This window comes from Megalops cyprinoides, chromosome 12 (assembly GCF_013368585.1).
Source record: "Megalops cyprinoides isolate fMegCyp1 chromosome 12, fMegCyp1.pri, whole genome shotgun sequence".
Lineage (NCBI taxonomy): Eukaryota > Metazoa > Chordata > Actinopteri > Elopiformes > Megalopidae > Megalops > Megalops cyprinoides.
The window spans coordinates 34,923,579-34,945,069 of NC_050594.1; the positions used below are offsets into that span (position 1 = coordinate 34,923,579).

A 21,491-nucleotide genomic window follows, 5' to 3' on the forward strand; every position below is an offset into this window, starting at 1 on the left:
AGTGGTAATGCACAGGGATCTCTTTGTGAATTATACTTGAATGACAGAAATCAGTCTCATGGCTAGCAGAACCCCTTTGACTCACAAACCGTAAGACTTCTGTCCTCCAGGACTGCACAGCCACCTGTCAGGAACGGCAGAAAAAGGAATTATTCAAATTCTTTTACTGAGATTTTTTTTTTACTTTTTTAAGATTTTACTGAGAAGGACACTTTTAAATGCTCCTGCAATGGAAATGTAGTGGCAATCTATTAATGCAATTAGAAGAACAGATAAAATATTTACAAAAATTTAGAGAAAGATGTTCCCATGAGTGTCCCTTTTGGCCCATCCAAGGCTTGCTTGTTGCCCCCTCTACCCATCTATGCCGGTGTGACCACAGCCAGGTGCTGTAGAGGCTCTGCAGTTAACATATCAAACTGAGGGAGACTTGTCCACTCTGTCTGCCACACTACAACACGCTTCTGCTTCAGGAGGAAGACAAATTGTGCAACATTCCGAGAATCTGACCTTGCAGGCTGCGGAGCAATTTCACTTTCTGAAGTATGCAGAGCTAGAAGAAAAATACTGGCTGGTTTGTTTATAAATAAATGCTCTTCACCCGGGTGATAAAATGGCGAAATGGCTGTTCAGAATGCAGTCCGGCAGCAGCGTTGGAGGGGTCTTTGAGCCTGCTGTGCTGTGATGTGACAAAAAAGCCTGATGATCACTGGCCACTTTTTAATACAAGGCAGCACCTTGAGAATGCAGTTTTTTGATGGGAACAAATGAAGAGAAGTATAAAAAATGTTTTTGTCAATAGGGTAGTTTATGCATACTCATCTATTACTATTAAATCAGCATGAAGGTGAGTGAAAGATGTGCTGTGTGTGCTCACAGCTATTCTGTGAGAAGACATGGTGTGTACCCATCTCTTTGCCTGCTTTGCTTGGATGTTTGGTAATGCTTGTTAAGGAGTTTGTGTTGATACTAAAACACAAGTAAGAAAAGCATCATGAAAGATTGTTTCCTTATTTCAGCACTGCAGATGTATGCAGTTAAGGTGGAGCCTCATTCAAATGGCTAGTTAGATTGTTATTTATTGCTAATGTAGTACAGTGGCAGGTTAGGCAGCCCGCTGAAATTAATTTTTTTATTTGATTATACTGATTGATTATTGTCACCATTGAGGGTTTTAGCATGCATTAGAGTTCCCAGCATAGTCATTAGAATTTCCTTTATCAGCAAGCAGAAAATAAACAGAAATCTAATAAAAATTCATTATAGGGGGTGTGCAACATACCTAAGCAAGTGTTAGATTTGCTAGTTTATTAGATTAACGGAGATAAAAGTGGCTAATATAAATAGGCCTTTCTCTTATGAACCAGAAGCCAGGCAATTTGTATAATTGTGCCCCATGAAGAATTCTTGTGTCTAAGCACATTTTTAAAGACAGTGGCAGAATACGATCAAGGCTTCGTCTTAGTTGGCACACAGGATATCAAACTTATTTGCTTGTTTAAAAAATGATTTATATTAACATACTCATGATTAGCCTAGAAATCAAGAGTTTTGGTGGCATCAGTTCATCAATAATGGAATACAAAGGCCAAACTATCAGCTAAAAATCATTTGCCTCCAGTTTTATGACAAGTAAGGTTAAAAATAATAATGGTGTTATAGTTGTTGGACAGTTGCACTTCAACACTGGCGTCCAACCTGAACTTGTGTTTTTCATCTGTGTGCCCCTCTCCCAAAGGTTCCTGGGAATGCAATTGAACCCTCATTCATGGACCTCCATAGCCCCCCTGAAGACTCCTGGGAGTGGGATGAAACAGACATTAGTAATGACCTGATCAGCATCAGCCTGGAGTCACGCAACCTTGAGGAAAAGCCGAGTCATACATGCAGATTAACCACAGAGTCCCCAGGGAGCCATTGGGATGTCCCTGAATCGAGTCAGAGCGTTCCACCCCATGAGCTATCTTCAACCCAGTGTCTTAGGCTAACACCTCCATCCTCACATCCGAGTACCTACCAGGTATACAGCCTGCATGATGTGGAACTGTACAACCGGCCCCAGTTCCCCTTCCACAAGAAGATCCAAGTCAGAGGCAGTGGCAAGCAGTCCTTGATGAAGAGTCTGAGCAAGGATTCCTCCTTCTGCTCTGCTGAATCCCTGCCGGACATCTTCAGAGGTGTGCCGTGTGGGAAGGAAGGGCGAGGCAGCCACTCAGGAGACACGACCCGGCGGTCAGAGAGTGAAAGCGGGATCATGAGCGAGGGGGACACTGAGACCACCACCAATTCGGAGATCTGCGTGCTCCACCTGCTGGCAGATGAATTTGCGGGCGACATCTCACCCATGCCTCCCACTGATGGCGCCGAGTCCCTGGCCATGGGGCGAGTGTGTGATGAAGATATCGACAGGATCCTGGAGCGTGCTGAAAAGATTTCTCTATACGAGGGTTGCGACACCACCATGCCAGGTGGCAAGAAGAAGCCCAAAGTGGCAAAGAAAGAGAGAGATGAATCCACTGAGGGGAAGAGAAGGAGCGGGAGAGACCCCGTGGAGATCCTTATTAACGGGCACTACTCGTTCCTGGACTCTGAGGCTGAGGAGTTTCACCCCAGGGCTTTCAGAGGTGCCACAGATGATGAGAGAGAGGGCACAGACAGGAAGAGTGGGAAAGTGCCTGTCTCTGCTTCCCAGGGCTCCTCCCTTGACTCGCTCTTCGTTTCAGGAGATTTATTCTCGTCCAGCAAAGACACTCTGCACCGTAGCACCTCCCTGGAGAGCTGGCTGGCTCCATGTAAGAGCAGTGAGGAGATCAGCAGCCAGCACAGCCTGGGGGACCTGGGCCTGACCGCCGAGTCCACGGGGGAGCTGAGCAGGAGGACTCTGGAGCTGCTGAAGCGCCTGGAAAACATCCAGAGCCCCTTTGCTGGGAAGATGACACGCAGCGTCTCTGACATCACCCTCCGGAGCAGCTCTTTGCGGCTGTCGGGGCCCGGGCCCCTCTCCCTGGGGGCCCCCTCTTCCATCAACGAGAGCTCTGCCCCCTCCCTCACCGAGCTGAGCAGCAGTGAAGACTCTTCTGTTGGCTCGGAGGACATAGCAGTGCAGAGGAACTGCTTGATGGACTCCAACGCCTCCTTCCGCAAGCACTGCCGAAGCCATGCACCCCAGGATGAAGCGGACGCCAGTGTCAGCATGGTGGTGAATGTGTCCTGCACCTCGGCCTGCACCGATGACGAGGATGACAGCGACCTGCTCTCCAGCTCCACACTCACTCTCACCGAGGAGGAGCTGGGTATCAAGGAGGATGGTGACTCCAGCTTGGCGTCGGATGAGGAGTACATTGAGGGCAGCTTCACGTTGGGGCTGGAGTACATGAAGAACGAGCTCCAGAATTGGATCAAGCCTCGGTCCCTGTCCAGGGATAAGGGTGAGCTGGACCTGGGGGACGAGCTCCAGTGTGGCACCCAGTCCCAGGAGAGGACACTGAGCACCGCCACCACCACCGGTGAGAAGCGATTCCTCAGCCGGTCAGCACTAAAGCTCCTGGAGTCCAATGCCAATGGGAAGAATGGCTCTCTCCAGCATCAGGAAGCAGCGAGGAGCTCCATGACCCAGTTTGTGGATGACCTGGAGAACGGAAATGTGGAGAACTCTCTGATGAAAGGGAAGGATGAAGACGATGAGCTGCTGAGAGAGGAAGGGAGTCTGTTCACCAAGAGCGGTGAGTCCTTCAAGGACTGCTACACACCAGGCTCTGCGACTGGTGGGTCTGAGGGCATGGTCAGGGTTGCCAAGTGCTCCCCTTGTGACATGCTGTCGTCACACTCCAAAGAGTCTGCCCTGGAGGGTCAGCTGAAAGGGGAGATCCCCTGCCACAGTGTCAGACGGAGGTCACCTCTCCCATCACCTATTAATGGCTGTGAGGGGTCTCCCCAGTGCACTCTGGGATTGACACACGGAAACCATAGCCAGAGCCACTTGGCCTCCTTCATGAAAGCCAGCTTGGAAGAGAGCAAACAAGCAGCCAACCCAGACTCACCCTGCTGCAGCCGGGTTCCGGTACCGTCACAGGAAGAAGAGGAGAGTGAAGACGTGCACAACTTTGTGATGGAGATCATTGACATGGCTTCTGAGGTGCTGAAGAACAAAGAGGTCCGTCCAGACCAGGAGCCACCCAGCTCCGGTCCGGTAACGCAGATCCGAGACAAGGTGATGGAGCACTCACACCGCCCCATCCATCTGCGGAAGGGTGACTTCTACTCCTACCTGTCCTTGTCCTCTCATGACAGTGACTGCGGAGAGGTCAGCACCTGCACAGAGGACAAGAGCAGCACCCCCTTGCCCTACAGCATCAGTGACACCCCAGACATCCATGACAAAGAGCTCCTCTTTGAGGCCTGCACTGAGGAGGTGTATCTGGGCCCTCCACTCTCCTACAGCATGTGTATGAGCAAGAGGCAGAACAACAAACCCAGGGCCTGTCCCTCCCCCCAAAGTGTAAAGGACGGAGCTCCTCCACCGGCCTGCACTGAATACCAAAAAGCACCTGGTATTTCTCCAGGAAGTACAGCTGGGAGCCAGCTAGAGTGCCATAATGAGGCTGCTTATCTTAATCCTTTACCATGTGAAACCCTGATAGACACTGTTGAATGTTTTGCAGATACTAAAATGCTTGAATCCAATATTTCCCCTGTAATGACTAAGATAAGAGTCTCTTGCTCCAGTACAAATCCTTTAAAAGAGGAAGGCAGCCTTTATATTAATCCTAAAATTAACTGTCCTCAGATAAGAAAGAGTGATAGGGATGAAAAAGGCCCTGCTTCACAGCGGATGAAACAGAAGAATGTCAGGAAAGGATGTAGTTCTCTTCCAGAAGCTAAGTCAACTCACAAACAGGTGGGTGTAGACATTACACTGCACTGACTCTCCTCATAATGATGCTAGTATCCATTTCTGCTGTATTCATCTTTGTGACTAGCTAAATATTTTACAAGGCATAGTTTATCCGCTCTCCACAGCTTCCCCCTCTCCCCCTGAAGTGCTAATGGAAGAGGGATTTACAGCCTCAGATTAAAAATTTTAAGGTCTATAGAACAGAATAATCATAATCAGTCAGATTACATTATGATTCATAAGCAAAAAATACTGCCAGAGTCATTACTTAATTTCATGACTGAATTTGCATGTATTTGTGTTTTTTTTTAAATAGTTTCCCTTTTCCCACGCATGCTGCACTGTCAACAATATGAAATACTGGCCATCTGCAGTGGAGAGGCTGAACAAAATGTAGTTTCTGACCTCCCATAAAGTTATTAGATTTCTGTATGACCAAAAAACACTATTTTATTATACAGTCAGCTGTGGGATAATTAAGTGATTACCTTGTAAACTGCAGCTATCATAAATGCTGCAGACAAAAGGATTCACACAGTGGAACTAGAAATGAGATGATTATGTGTACAATGAAAAGTAATTTGTTTACAGAGACAATTGGAGTTGGTGAATCATAAATGCAGGCATAAAAACCAAAACACCCGGAAAAGCGAAGTGGATATCTCTCCATTCCAGCCAATTTGCTGTATCTTTCCTTACAAATCGCAGCTAAAGCATGTCATGTCTTTTAATCTGCTCCTTGTTGTCCAGGATGTCTGTGTCTGAATTGTGTTTATGTTTGATAATGCAAAGTGTCTGTTTCAGATGATTTGCAAGTAGAAGTGACCACTCTACTAATTGTTGATCAAATGTAATTGTGTTACAAGAATTCATACATTTTACTATATGTTTTGTTGTGAGTTGTTTTGATTGGATTTGCTACACTGTTGAGGTCATAAATGCACTTTTAGTCAATGCTTTCTTTTACTTCCTGTTATTGTTATTGGCATTTATGTTATTGGCATTTAGCAGACACTCTTACCCAGAACAACTTACACGGGTTACAGTTTTTTTACATGTTACCCATTTATACAGCTGGATATTTACTGAGGCAATTCTGGGTTAAGTAACTTGCCCAAGGGTACAACAGCAGTGCCCCGGCAGGGAATTGAACCAGCAACCTTTCGTTTACAAGTCCTGCTCCTTACCACTATGTTACACTGCTGCCCTGTTTAATAATGGCACATTTCCTGTGTTCTCAGTGTGTAGAGCTGGCACTGGTGGGTCTGCAGTGGTTCTTATTCATGTCCATTGTTGCTTTGAATTCAGCCTCCTAGGACGGAGCATGGGTCGGCAGGAAACGGCCGAGGGCCCCAGGGCAGAGCCTCAGTGTCTGACGGCTCCAGCACCTGTGCTTCCGGGGTCCACTCGTTCGTGCGTGAGAGTGGAACAGCCAGGTCTCCAGCCAAGGTAGGTAGGATGCACTGCCGTGCGCAGCACCCTCCTGGGCTGGACTGCTCCATGCAGGGGAATTGCTCCACACCCAGCACTGCATTGCAAACTGAGCATCTCCCACCCCAGGGTTCGAATTACGGGTGGGATTGGGGGGGTCTGACCCCCCTAATTAAGACTTGGACCCCCCCAACAGCAGTGGCGGTGGGTGAGCTGGAAACAATGGAAACTACCTTTAAATCTATCATTACTTTCAGCCTGTTCCCCTTTATCCTCCTTGATTAACAATAAAACAAATAATTCACAGAATAATCGACACCAATTGCGTATAGAATAAATGATTATGCTCGTGAAACACCGCAGATCGTCTGTAGTTTGTGTGCTTGCGAAAGCTACAACGTGAGATTTAATTAACAAGGATGGCATTTATTTAAATTACGTTAAATGCTCATGACACATCACAGCTTTTGTGAGGTCTGTGTTCTAAACGTTATTGTTCATTGCACTCAACCTAACCTAAAAGTCAGTAATTTAAAGCAATTTCACTAAATTTAGCTGCATTTTGTAATTTGAATTTTGTAACACAAGAAAGCTATAATGTGAAACATTTAATAGAAAGCTTTGGGATTACGTGCCACTTAATTATTCAAATTGCCATCCTACGATTGCGATACGTTTTGTGTCGATTATTCTGTGAATTATTTGTTTTATTGTTAATCAAGGAGGATAAAGGGGAACAGGTTGAAAGTAATGCTAGATTTAAAGGTAGTGTTCGGGCTTTCCCTTGTTTCCAGCTCACCCACTGCCACTGCTGTTGGGAGGGTCCAAGTCTTAATTAGGGGGGTCAGACCCCCCTCCAATCCCACCCATAATTCGAACCCTGTCCCACCCTGTTCCTGCCCGCCCTGCTGTAGGTCAGCGTATTCATACGCACTGTTTATCATCGGTTTTGCTAATCAGCCCTCCTGCACTTTCTGTGTTCCTCCTCCAAATAAATTGTTCATGATCAATACATTGAGGTTGGTCCCCTCTGTCGGTGACGCCAGCACATCATATGAAACCAGGGTGGTGTGATTTAAATTATTGGTTGCTGTGCTTGCCACATGATGGTGTCTTTCCAAGCAAATTGGTCCGAGAAGCCAGTGTTATGTAATGACCTCTGTGTGTTTAGGTGGGTGAACATTTTTCACACCCCCTGGGGTACCAAAGAATTGGTATGAAAATGAGATCCTTTGGGTGGGTGATCACTCCTCTTTATGAAGTTAATGTTTCATAGCAGTGAGTACTTGCCAGATGCAAAAATGCTTTGAGAAATTGTCTCACTCTGCCTCAGGAAGTCATGGAGCAGAGCTCTGTGCTATGCTAACTGTTACATAGTTATACAACCTGTGAGCAAAACCGTAGATATTCTTGGAAAAAAACAATGTTGTGGTAACATTTTATACTGTGTTATTCAAAGAGGTTTGTTAAATTTACTGACTTATGATTTAATGATTTCAAGGTTAGATCGTGGTTCATAGTGTAGATCGCCACAGGGAAGTGTCCCACAAGTTCCTAGAGGGTCATATAGACTCACACACACAGCCAACCCACTTGTCCTCTCCAACCTATTCCATGTTGTTTAGTGGGCCTGCCTGTCTCAAAATCAGCAGGACCAGTCACAATGCCACGAATGCCTGGCACAATGCATGTAGGGCCTGTCACGATACTAACAGACCTGTCACAACACCGGCAGACCTGTCAAATTACCAAGTGATCTTTCACAATACCATTCTGCTGATACAATACTAGGGGAATTTGTCACAACATCAGTGGTCTTACCACAATCTGTACAGTGTCTGTACAGTTCATCACATTTTCAGTACAGGCAGTCCCTGGGTTACATATCACTTGACATGCATAAATTTGATTTTACTCAAACCAGCACTTTTAAATATAAAAAATATAAGCATAGCAACATTGTTTACTGAATTTATGAAATTTTGCAGTATGAAAAATGGGTTAGTACAAACACAGCAGGCACCAGTGTGAGAATGGTGGAGTACATTTATATCATCAAGTGAGGCTGCAACTTCCAGAACGTAACCCTTTCATAAGTTTTGCAAGTTGGGGATCATCTGTAGTGAACAGTATGGGCACTTGGAACAGACAATAACCTGCAGGTTGAAGACAAACATATTTATTGTAATTCATTGTCCTTTCAGTTTCACATTATGCATGTAAATGTGATCATGTCCCATGTGCAAAGAGAAAGGAATAAGAACACACAGGGTGCAGGGTGATGGTCACCAATGGATTTAATCCTGTTACACCAGGATGGATAATTTTAGTGTTGCATACAGCCTTGACTGGCCCTTTAAAATACCTTTGTCTTGAGAAACAGTAAGGACAGGCCTAAGGTCTTTCAGGAAGGATTGTGTCTCAAAAACATATGGGATGATTTAACACAATGCATCCTATAATTCCAAGGAGGTGGTTTCCAAAGCTTTGAGATATGTGAACATGAAGCTGGGGAGAGCTATGGAGGAAAATGGAGGCTGTGACTTTGCTTCAAAAGGTGGTTTAATATGGAATACTGGGCTCCACATCCTGGACTGGAATTACTCCTCCAGATGGCTTGTGAGGCTGCCATTAACACGAGGTTAATGCACTGCTAAAAGGGTGATATAAAATATAAATTCAGTTTCTACACAGAGACACACTAAATTAAGACACTACACACAAACTGTGAATACACAGAAAGTAATCTTCAGCTGACCATTGGGGGCCCCTAACTGAAACAATAGCATGATTCTGTGGTATTGATAAATATGGTAATACATAATACAGGACAATGTGCCATGACTGGATGCAGATGTCTGGTGAGCCATTTTGGAAACATAACTGGAATCATTTGTAGCAGGACAGGCCATGACACCCTCTCTTGATCACAACAGAGCTAGAACTGTAGTTACAGTTATGTAACTAGACCTGTAACCAGAATGTTCAAATCCTAGTGGGACACTGTGGTATCCCTGAGAGAGGTAATTGTCCTGAGTTGCACCTGTAAATTGCTTCATTATCCAGATGACTAAATGGATGGTGTATAAAACCGTGAGGTATTTCAGCCCTCTCGATAAGTGCTTCTGCTAATCAAATGAATACTGTTATAATGTCTGAGCAAGGGAGGACATGTCACTCAAAGTGCCATCCGTATGAAATGAATGTCAGTGGAATTATACAGCACTTTGTTTAAAATGATGCCCATGAACAGGTCTGTTGCAGTGCTACGCCTAGATGAGTTTCAAACTCGTCAGTTACCAATAGGACCAGGCTTGTTTGGGCCCTTGGGAGCTTGAGCTGTGGACATGGTACACGTTTCAGAATGAACATGTTGAGCTTGGCACCTCTAGAACAGCTCAGAGGGGAGCTCTAATCCACAGCTTCCGAGCCAGGTCCAGCTCTGATTCAGCCATATTCGCATCAGGATGGTCCCTCTGATCGGTTGATTGTGCTTACAGCAGGTCTGAACAGGACACACACTCACAGCTGAAGTTGTTACTAATGTATAGTACGGCTTTGCCTGAAAAACATAAAGGAACATGAACAGGTGACACTAGAGACTGATTTGGAGTGAAATTATTAATGACCACCATACAAATCAGTAAGGATCAATATGATTCAGTGGCCATTACACTGGGATTCAGCAGTAGTGAGCTTAAGCAGGACATTTAGGATTTCTAAGACAGTTCACAATTTGTAACAGAATTACGATAAAAGAAGTATTGTAGCAGCCAGAAGAATGAATGGGTTGATTAATCAAGTACAGCTCTAATTGGAGATTGAGGAGATTCTATATTAATCAAGATTTTCAAATGTATTGAAGGTAAAATAATAATTATGTCCCAATGCTGGATACAGATTGAGTTGGATAGTTATATTACGTTGTGTTCAATGCTGAGAATGATCAGTTTGAAGTCTGCTTTTAATTATTAAAAGGGAAATTATTAAATTGCAGATGAATTAATTCATGTCAAGCTAACATAAATATTCTCACCTAAAAAAACAGATCTATTGAAAACCTCAGCATCATAAAGATATTGGCTGGAAATGCCTATTATAAATGTTTGTAGTTATCATTCTGTAGTTTTAACACAATGCAAATTTATGTAATTTTCCTGTATTATAAATAGACTAACTAGCTTCTACCCACTGTCCCAGAATCTGTTCTGAGCTAATTGTATGGCTTTTGGTTCCTCTGTTCTGTCTGTAGTGTATTCCTTCTGTGATTATTTATTTACATAGAGGGGGAATGTGTTTTAACCAGGCCTGCTACATCTTTGCCCTGCAGGGCAGCAGTGTATGCAGACTCTGAAATCTTTCATTCTAGCCAGACACGTAACCACCTGATTCAATTTACTATTACTCTGGTTGAGCTTCCATCCTCAGTTACGGATGTGTCTGTATTTGAGAGAGAGCTGGAAATTCTGTGGATGATGACCCTACAGGACCACAGCTGACCACAGCCAGACAATGGTGGAACCTTGAATCATATGGCAACTACAATACCATGATCTGGCCCTGAAACTGAACCACCTACCTGTCAATGTAAATTTATTCTGTGGACCTCAACCATTTACTCAGTTTGATAAGGTCCCCAAATCCTATGTTCAATTGGATAAAAAGCTACCTTACCATACAAACCAGCTGACAGTCAAAGGGTTTAGCAGGCTTTTATAGACAGGCGCTAATCATGACTGCCGTGGAAGCTTGCTTTATTTAATTTCCGTGTTTGTGACTCCACTGCTTACTGCTGTTCTACCCCTTCTCTCTTTATGCATGGCTCATGTTTAAATAACCGTAGAGGTCAGTGGCTGTGCGTGCGGATGGTGGGCGAAGGTAACTGGTTAGATCCAGATATTTCTGCCTAATTTTGCCACCGTCTGTGATGCATGTCTGGAGTGGCTCTGAGACGCGTGAAGAGACACTGTCTCTGCGTTAATCTTCCCGGCTGTATTCTAACAGTCATTTCTCCATAATCCACATCGCCAGCCCCCTCGCCTCTTGCTGCATGCCTTAATTATCCTGCATGCACCCCTCCCTCTCCTGCCCCCTCCCCAGGGCTGTGCGGGACCTCCGCGTGCATGATTTTTAACCTGAAGCTTGCTGTTAGAAGTCCCCAAAACCACCAGGTTGCTACGAAACACAGGCTCTTCACAAGATCCTGATTGTGACCCGGTTCACTGATTGTGTGTCTCTTAAAAATTAAGGTTTCGGTTGTAATGTGGTCGGTGTGTTTTTCCAGCTGTGACTTCAGGTTTTTCCCATGTCTAAGTGGGTAATCACCTGCTTTCCCCATCTTAGCTCATGCCTCACACGACTCCCCCACGCGATATTGTACTTGCTACCTTTTGTACATTGAAATTCACAGAGATCAATTCTGAGCCTTGCCAATGTCCTCTGGGCTGGTTGGAAAACCAAACAGTGCCATACTAGTTAAGGCTGATGTGGAGTGTACATTAATGATCACAGTATAGATTGGGTATGATTCTTAGTGTGTAGCTTTAAATATCTCTTCTGTTTGTGGTTTGATACACAAATTCAATTACTCCATCAGATCAAAAGTGTGTGAATATCCTGGGAATTTCAAGAAGAGTTGAAAATGGAACTTAGATTACAGATGATTGTACACTAGTTGTCTGTTTATTCATTTTTTTATTTTTGCATTTCAGAGAGTCCCCGGCTCCTTTGTCCCTCCCAGTTACAAGCCCCGGCCATGAGGGGGGGCCTCAGCCCCTTGTAGCCCCCTCCCCCTGTGGGCATGGCTCCATCCCCTGGCGCGTGGCTCACACCGGACTGGTCCTCTGGCTGCTTCTGCTCCTCCTCCTCGCCACTCTGTCTCTTGCCCCAATGATGTCATCAGAGTGGCTCACCCCCATTGTCCTCTTCCCATTGTGGACCCCGGAACTGAGCTACCTCAATGGTCAGCCACCATTCTGACCCCCCACCACCTCGCGTCCCCCTGTGACAATGTCTCTCCCTTTGTCTGTCTCCTTCAAGTAATCTCTCTCTCCATTTCTTTCTCTCTCTCTGTCTTGCTCTTCCTTTCACTCTACCATCCTGTCTCTAATCTGCATGGCAGTTCACTACTATCTCACCATCTCACCACTACAACAAGCTGCAAATATAATAGCCCAGGGCTCTCTTCCTTGTTTTCCACACCGGGGTGAATCCAGGTAGGGTATTAGGAGGACTCATGGAAAGGTCCCATGAAATCTGTTTGTGAAGTTCTCCCAGGACAGCAGAGAGAGCTCCTCCTCCAGAGTGTTTGTGCTTCCACACCAGTTGTGGGAAAACAAAAGTAGCAGAACCAGAATTTGGACATGTGTCTCCTCCAAAAAAAGGGCAGATGAAATAGATGTGTATCTATGCAACACGGCCTAATTTGGAAACAGCTGCATTGTGTTGTGTACTAAGAGATCTCTGGCTACTGGCGTAACTATACACCATTTCTTTTTTATGTTTCTTAAGATTGGAAAAAGTGAGGAAATGTTTTAAACTTAAAAGAATGTGTGCCTTGCTGTTTTCTTATACCTTTTGTTAAAACACTGCTTTTCCCAGTTAAATGTCCAAAAAATGAAGAATGAAAAAAAAAATGTAAGAATAGCAAGGTTGAGATGTGTGAATAGCGTCTGTATATATGTATAAGTGCAAACCTTGGTGTATAATGATGGTATAAATGCTTCCTGTTTGTGTAATACTGTGTGTTCAGTGATGTGGAGAATAATAAGCCTTAAAGTGCTAGACTGCATGGTTAACACTATATAAAACATTGACAAATAAACTTAATTTATTGAACACCATCTCATATGTTTGTTTTCTCGTGTGATACTGAAAGGCATGTGAAAAGAGCATTTCTGCAACAGGCGAGTCATTCCTGATTCCCTATAAACGTCCACCCAAGGTGGTTCTAGATTCTCTGGAACAGTACAGCTGTAGTTATACTACACCAGTCCGCTACCAATATGCAGCTCCACCCTGGGTTAAGCACGGCAGCCATTTTATGATACAACAATCTCCATGCATCAGCTGAGCTATAGAAGCTTTTCACTAAGTTTGCCTATCAAACAAAGCAATGATTGGGCAGCCAGCCTACGACCTTGGGTTAACACCTCTTTAAAAAAACCACAGTGAATGAGAGCCTTGGTTTAACAATCCATCTGAAAGGTGGCATTTCCTGGTGCAGTTGTCCCCATCACTGCACTTGGGTACCAGTTTTCTATTTGGCCTGGCAGTAACACTGCCCCCTACTGATCAAACCAGCATGACTTCCAGCTGCAACCTGGATTTTCTTCTGGAGAAGGAAAGCCCCACTATGGGGTGGTTAGACTGCTGGCTGAAATGAAAGTCTTCTGTCAGGATTACTACACAAGTAGATGAAGTCAAATGTGGCAACAGTGTTTACAGAAAGGAAGAAGACCATTCCCTTTTGACTGGAGTCTTTGTATTTTACTCCTCTGCTGTTGTCAGATCAGTAACTTTGACTGTGGTTCTGTAGGTTACAGGCCATGACCACCTATGTGTTTGACACATCTTGAATCCCTGTTTATCCCCCTCAGTTCAGTAGAACTCAGTGTGATTGTGTCCTGTTAGTGGTGACAAACAGCAAAGTGAGAAGAAATCAAAGCAATGTCCACAGCAAAGCCCTAAAAGCACAAGAATGGACATTTCTTAGCATCCCAGCGGTAACACTTAAAATGTGATGATTTTATATACTTTCTTACTCACTTTTTCCACTTCATTGGTAGACTTACTAATTTATAAGAACCTGATATATTTAATCTGTACAGGGAAGTCACCCAAAAGCAGATGAGACCTTATTGTGTTGAGCCGTTTATAAAATGCTGTCTCTGTAAAATGTCCACTCTGTCACACACTCCTGCCATGACAGGCTGACATCCATCACTCTGTTTGTCTCAGGAGAGACTGAAAGTAGCACACCCAAAAATAGTAAATCAGCATCATTATAAACAGTGCATGTAACTTTTCTTACCTGCTAACGTTTTTACAAACCAGCAAATATTGGTATCCCAGAATATGTACAAAACTAGGCTGGAATAAAAATAAAAGAATAATTATTACATTACATTACATTACAAAAAAAAGCTGTCCTACATGATAAGTAATATCAATCCTGAAGCTAACAGAAGTTAATGCATCCATTAGAAGGTTCTACTTGCACCACTATTTGCACTGGTAATTTGTCATTAGCAGGTCGGTTAAAGTTTGCATTTAATCTCGCTGGTAGAACTGTTTACAGGAATAGGCTGTGTTCCTCAGGCACATCACACTGGACAGCTGGTCTCTGGGGCCATTAGTGATTCAGATGCACCGTCGAACTACCGTTCCACAGACAAGGGGTCTCTCAATCAACCAATCATTCCCTTTCCTGATTGCCAAATCTTGGCCGGATGTCATCCCTTTGTCCTGTAATGACATGTTTGATCTTTTGGAAAAATTTGTGTTTTTCATTGATGAAGGTGGTCTACTGGCAAGGAAAAATCACATTGAATTGTTTTATCTTTAGATATTAAAGATTTTACACTCACATTTACTCATCCATTGCCCATTTATTTGCCCTTACATATCACAGAAACCTCTGTAATAATACAGAAAACATGAAGACCTGGTCTTAATTATAAGATTTATTATACTGCATTATATGCATGATGATTCAGATGCTTTTTGCCTCAATTGCACAGAGAGGACATTTTAAGACACAGCTGATACAGGAAAAAAGAGGAAGTTACAATAATGAATGATTGCATCAATGAATTAGAAAAGAAATGCATTCTTTATCTCTCACTAGAGCATATTAGGGCAAAGAAGTTTCCCCTTTTTTGCAATTAACAGGATATTTTTGTGAGGAATGGAAATGACTTTAAAGGTGGTAAAGGTCAAGTGTATCAAACCATGGTGGCTTGGCAATTACGACCCGTCAAAATGTTTTGATTTAGAGTCTGTGCATAAGCTTGAACAGCAAAATTAATAAGACTGCAGTCTGTGTTGAAAAGACCACTTGTCATCCCGCCAATGCTGCCATCATCACGATACAGGGTAGGGGGAAATGGTTTTTTTTATGTAAAAATTCAGAAGAAAGAAAAAGTCCTGTTATATAAATGTGACAACTGAGGAATGTCACTCTGGGTGTGGTGTGCAAGGAGTTTTCTCAAAAACAAGGGGGAGGGGCAAATGCATTTTCCCAGTTTCAATTTTGCATAGCTTTTCCATGAATGCTGACCACATTGCAATGCCATTTTCACTGGCTTTCTCTAGCCTAATGTATTGAGTATCTGCCTCTGAAAGAAAATGTTCAGGCAGATTTCATTATGACACAGAATGTAGTCTTCCTTTCAGGATAATGACATGATTACAATTGCAGTTGAAATACTGAAGACTAAAGGACTAATATAACTAATAATATAAGCACGACTAATATAAACCAGTCTTTGCTTACAATGGCCTTTATCAGTGTGTTCACATTTTCAGTGTGATCTCTGTGCTTTCTGATAATGTAACAGGCTGTTGACTTCACTCAAAGTCTTCATGTTGTCAGAGACTGGTATTTTAAACCATATCACTGAAAAGGCAGACTAAGTTTAACTCTGAGTACCTCTCCTATGTTTGGCTGACCTTTGTGTGTGACTGTACATGTGTAAATTTGTTTGTGTCTTCATCTTTATCTGTACAGGCACATTTGTTTGCATGCTGAAAATGTATGTGTATAAATCATGTTTCTGTTTGTCAACACTCATAATGCATATATTTTTGACTACCATGTTACAGCCACTACTTGACATTACTGATATATTGCATGTTATGTTAGCAATGCAACATTTATTATGAAACATGGTGGCTCTCAGTTTTTACTGATCCCATTTGCTTATCCATAAAGTATTAGAGTAGAGCAGTGGGTAATGACTGGGATTATTGAGAATATGTTCAGACAACTATCGTCTCACACAGTGCAATGCTACTTTAAAGCTTTAATACAGTACAGATCAGGGGGTCATAGTGCACTGACTCAGAAATGATTTCACCCTCAAACCAACAGCAGCTCACAATGTCATCCTAATCAAGGAATACATGTCATTTAGCTGTTTTTTGATGACAGAATAAATAAAGAATAAATAAAATTAATTTCAAGTGCCAGTCATAAGTACCAATCAATCATTTTCTTCTACATCTCATTGCTTTTAATGGTGATGACAAAACAACACTTAAAAAAAACAAAACTCAACTTCCACTTTTGTTTTGCATTGTCACTTCCAACAGCGTAAAAATAGCCACTGGTCACTCTGTAGGAATTAAGAAAGGAAGGATTTAACTTCAGCATAACATTGGGACAATCCAAGAAAAAAGCGTTGAAAAAAAAGCATAGTTGTTATATTGCTTGAACGATTACTGCTAGCATTGCTGTCTGTGTAGTCAGATTTATTCCTGCCTTTTAACAAATATACATTTTTTATATTGTAACGTTCTGATGGTGTTGGCACTATGAGGTTAGAGTCATACTCTTTCTGCAGCTGAAAACTTTGTTGCTGTTCATACAAATTTTCCAGCTTGAGTTTGGCTCTGTGACAGGTCTTGGTTGGCCATCTTGTTTTTGTTTGGATTGGCAGGGAGAGACTCTGAACTAGTGGAATGTTCAGAATGCAAACATTGCAGTGTCCATGGAAACAGCTAATGTGCCATGTACATCATAATAATTTTATTTAGCAACTCATAAAACACCTGAGAACATAACACTCTTTCCAAGACAATAAATGTTATTGATCACCAGGGGCTTTATTCTTGTAATTATTGTTCTAATATTTCAACAAAGAAACACCACTCACACACATCAGATTATAAGGACAAAAAGAGCCTCAATATTAACAGTACAGCATCTGTCATTTGAAATATTTTATGGTATAATTTACTCAGAAACTGATTATTCATCTCCTGGTATCAGACCCTTTTACATCACAACATAATTACGTATAGGAATTATGTTTGGTGATGTGCTTAGAATAATTTCTTCTAGGTGCAAATACTGGCCATTCTTTACCATTTCCATGTAACTAAACTTGAACAATCTGGAGGAGATGGACTGGGTGGAGATGTTAGTGTACTGACAAAATCTACAGTACAGGGTATTTCAGAGTCTCTGTGGCCTGACTGCACACAGACAAACTAAGCTAATACCTGTGGCTTCACAGTTACTGCTTGAGGGAATCTGAACACCTTTGAAGAGCCAAAAGGATTAGGAGAGCAGTTAGTTGTGTCAGGATGCCTTTACTTTCTTGGATATAGCTTGTGGCTGTGGTTTTCCTTGTTTATTTCTAGTTCCATAGTGTTAGTGTCCTTTAAATACTTTTTTCATCACATTGTATCATTTTCAGAAAATCAGTATTACATGGAATGAATCTAATTCTGTTTACCTTCATGACAAGACTGAACTTCAGGATTTTAAGTATAGTCAGGAGAGCTAATGAACTACAGAAACACAACTATCACACATCTACATGAAAAATGCAAGTACAATGTTACTTTTAGTCTTGACCTTTGCCTTTATTCTTTAGAATGTCCCTCACACAGAAGGTGACCATTCTTTACCCACCATGCCTCACTGGCCGACAGCTAAAGGCAAGGGGAGAGTGTCTGACACTCTCCCATTAACTAAAGACAAAAAAAATCGGATGGAAGCTAAAGTAGAGAAAGGAATAGCAAACAGCAAACATCATGTGTTTCACTGCTAGTTTAAATAGACCACCATGTAATTATTGGAAGATGATTGGAGGTAGATACAATAGAATTACAATGACGACACTGACTTAGTTGCCCAGCAACTAGAGATCCCTGCCTGAAATTGTTTCACATCTCACATTTTCATCAAGAGAAACTGAGGAATTCACACAACTGTGTTTAAATGCAGACCTGGGGTGCACATTTACCTAACAGGGATCCAGCAAAGAATGACCTTGAAAACTAAATCCCTGCTGTCCAAAAAAGGCTCAAAACTGCTCAGTTAATTGGGTGGAGGTATGAAGGTATGGGGCTGTGAGGTAAAATGTCACGTTACCCTGTCAGATATTCAAAGACTATGGCCATGTAGGAGATGCATGGTGGTTTGTGACTGCTGAAAGCAGAGGCGGACGGTTTGTTCCCAGAGTGAGAGGGGCCAGGGGAATGACAGGGGTAGTGGCCCCATTACAGCACTTGCAAACAAGCTGAGTCCGTTCAAGTAATTTGAGGTTTAGGTGATTGGATTTCAGTCATGTCGTCAAACTGCATTAAGAAACAATTTGATATGAAATCACACAGGAGTATGAAAGGGCATGTGGAGCTTATCATCGAGAATAAATAAAAATGATGATGTCATTTTCACTTGGGCCCTCCAATCATTCATTTCCATATTGAAAGTTTTCCTGAATGCCCCGTCTCTAATTCTCTTCAGCAGTTAATTTATCATTTTTCTTCAAGCCACATATCTTCTGCAAACACATGAAAGCAATATTTCAAAATTCATTATGGCTTGAAAGTATAATGTGTGCCTGTATTCTCCCTCACTCCTTTGAATCATGACCTGTTGTATCCACTCACTCAAAAAGAAAGAAAATTTGAAAGTACAAAAAGACAATTAAATGACACAACTTGGACAAATAAAAACACGAATTTCTAAATAATCAATACATATTCCTACATTTCATAATCATCTCTGGTCATTATAGTTAACAAGTAAAATATGCATCATTCATGCAATTAATAATGTATAATAATATGACAAGATGCAGATCAGTTCTTGTCTTCCAAATGTTTTAGCAATGCTGTCATAAATACTAGGGCAACAACTTTTCTACAAAGATGTGTATAGATTACAATAATAAACACTCAATTTTCCTGAATATTAAGATGAGGCTGAAAGATTAAAAATGCTCTGACTTGTTGCCCTCAAAAGTCTAAAATATTTTCAGAAACTATTAATGAGTTCCTAATGCATGGCAGCCAATCTAAAAACAAATACACATTTCAACAGAAATTGACAGCACTCTGACGTAAGTGTTTAAGTTAAAAAAAGAGAGTGTAGATCAAAAGAATTTCAGAAACTTCATAAAATATTTGCACTTACTTATTTGTATGTAAATATGTACCTAAAAGAATCAAACATTTCAGCCTCCTTCCTAAATCAGTGAAAGGTACTATTCTGTTGGGAACATTTTAATATTTTATCTGTAGCAATATAGTTCTTCAAATAATACAACCTCCTTCTTCTAATCAAAGAAAGTTTTATCATTTACAGAACCAAGGTCCATACAAACCTCACCTCAACAGTGATTTCACATTTTGCAAAATCTTGATTTTGCCCTGTTGTAAATGTATTTCATCAAAATCTGTGGATGAATTTGTGGTATCATGGATTGCACTGACTGATACGCTCAGTGGTGAATCCTTACCAGTGATCATTGCATCATGTGCAGGAAAGCTTTGTCGCATTATAGCTGAGTCAAGCTATTATATATAATATAGCTGTTGAATTGTTTGAATTTCCCACTTTTTCAGCTTTCTTTAAAATGTGGTTTTGGACTTTAACACATCTAACCCCCTCGCTGTGGGTTTAGACGAGAGATGGCAAATAGGCCCCACACCTGCTGAACAAGGCCCATGAAGGAGAGGCTGAACTATAAAATACTTTGATCACTAACATTGACTTTTCTCTCTATTTCAAGGCAACTTTTAAAACCATAAACACACTCCTCTGAGTTAGTGCTCCTTTCTCAAACTACATTCACAGACGTTTCAAAGGAAATGCACATAATTATAAATAGATTTGTCCTGTTCTCACATTAAGAGGGTCATAGTGGTGAACAAGAGCTGAAAACAAAATTCACTGGACTAAATAGTTTCCCAGATGGACTTTGAGAAGTGTGAAAAAGAGCTTGAATTTAGTATTTGTTTGTTATGTGAACATGTAAAATTCTTTTAGATTTTTGTAACACTTGCTGTTAAAATGTGCTAACAATTGCAGACTTTGTGTTTTAGCATTAGTAATGTCACTCTAGATTAAGAACATCTGCTAAATGATGAAAATGTAATGTAATGTAATGAAGCAGTGCAACTAGTGTCAACTAGATGTTTTTTCTGAAAATGTTTTTTCTGTGCATGTGCTTGCAGAATGATACAGTGTACTAACTCTTTGCATTAAAACAAATGTGAACAGCAGATCATAAATACTAAACTAGAGTATAAGGGTTTGTTGGGTGGAGTTTATCACATCTGAGTAGATGGTCAAAAATTTGATTTATCTCTTTATTCTGTTTGGGGTCATGGTCACAGTGCTGCAATTGTGAACACAGGTTTCACATTACTGTTTAACTCTTGAAAGAACTCCTTTACCTAAATTGTTTCAGGAAGAAATTTAGGTGTGTAAAGTGTGAACTATTAATCAGCAGGATGCCCTGGAAACCATTTCTTGCTCTGGAAGGAATGTCTTGCAAATATAACCCCTGCCCAAAGGAAATGTCACACAGATCACATAACTTATCTGAGAACTGACCAGACTAATTAGTAAGTTCTTGAATAAACGTACTTCACTAATATACATGTCTCAAAAGGGTAGATTACGGTAAATAGCTAATTCAGATAACAGAACAAGGAACAGCATATTATGTTTGTGAAACTGCTTTTTTGTGGGAATGAAAAGCAGCCAACAGACAGCTTTCCAGAACAGAGTGTGGGAGGCCTGGATTTAATGGACATGTCAGTGGAAGTGTTGAAAGCCTAATCAGGATTTTGACCCCTTCTGCAATTATAATTTCACCTCTTTGACAAAGGACAGAATGGTTTTTAAGTGGCTGGATTCTGCATAAGACAGGTATCTTTCATGTGCTAAGAAGAGAGATGAAATTGTAATTCTGAACAGCAGCTCCAATTATCAGAGTTTGATTTGGGTGGCAGTGATGACCTCTGGAATCACAGGTCCGTCATCTGGAAGGTCCACAGTCAATTTAGAGTGGAGAGACAGACCAAAGCACAACAGGACTATGACAAAGGCTGCAGCAGAAGCTCAGAAATCCTGCAATATGTGTCCCCAAGTTCCTGCAGTTGAAACTTTCATGCAGTAAAGTACAATACAGTACAGTAAAGC

At 41.9% G+C, this 21,491-nt stretch overlaps 1 protein-coding gene across 1 annotated transcript in view; it reads left to right on the plus strand.

Moving 5' to 3' along the window:
- akap6 (A kinase (PRKA) anchor protein 6) overlaps nucleotides 1-13,356 on the plus strand; it is a 206,175-nt gene extending 192,819 nt beyond the window's left edge. The window contains exons 13-15 of the mRNA XM_036541655.1: nucleotides 1,739-4,897; nucleotides 6,203-6,343; nucleotides 12,037-13,356. Coding sequence (XP_036397548.1) covers nucleotides 1,739-4,897; nucleotides 6,203-6,343; nucleotides 12,037-12,084 — 3,348 coding nt within the window. The 3' untranslated portion in view covers nucleotides 12,085-13,356. The remainder of the gene's footprint in view (nucleotides 1-1,738; nucleotides 4,898-6,202; nucleotides 6,344-12,036) is intronic.
- Nucleotides 13,357-21,491: the final 8,135 nt, after the last annotated feature.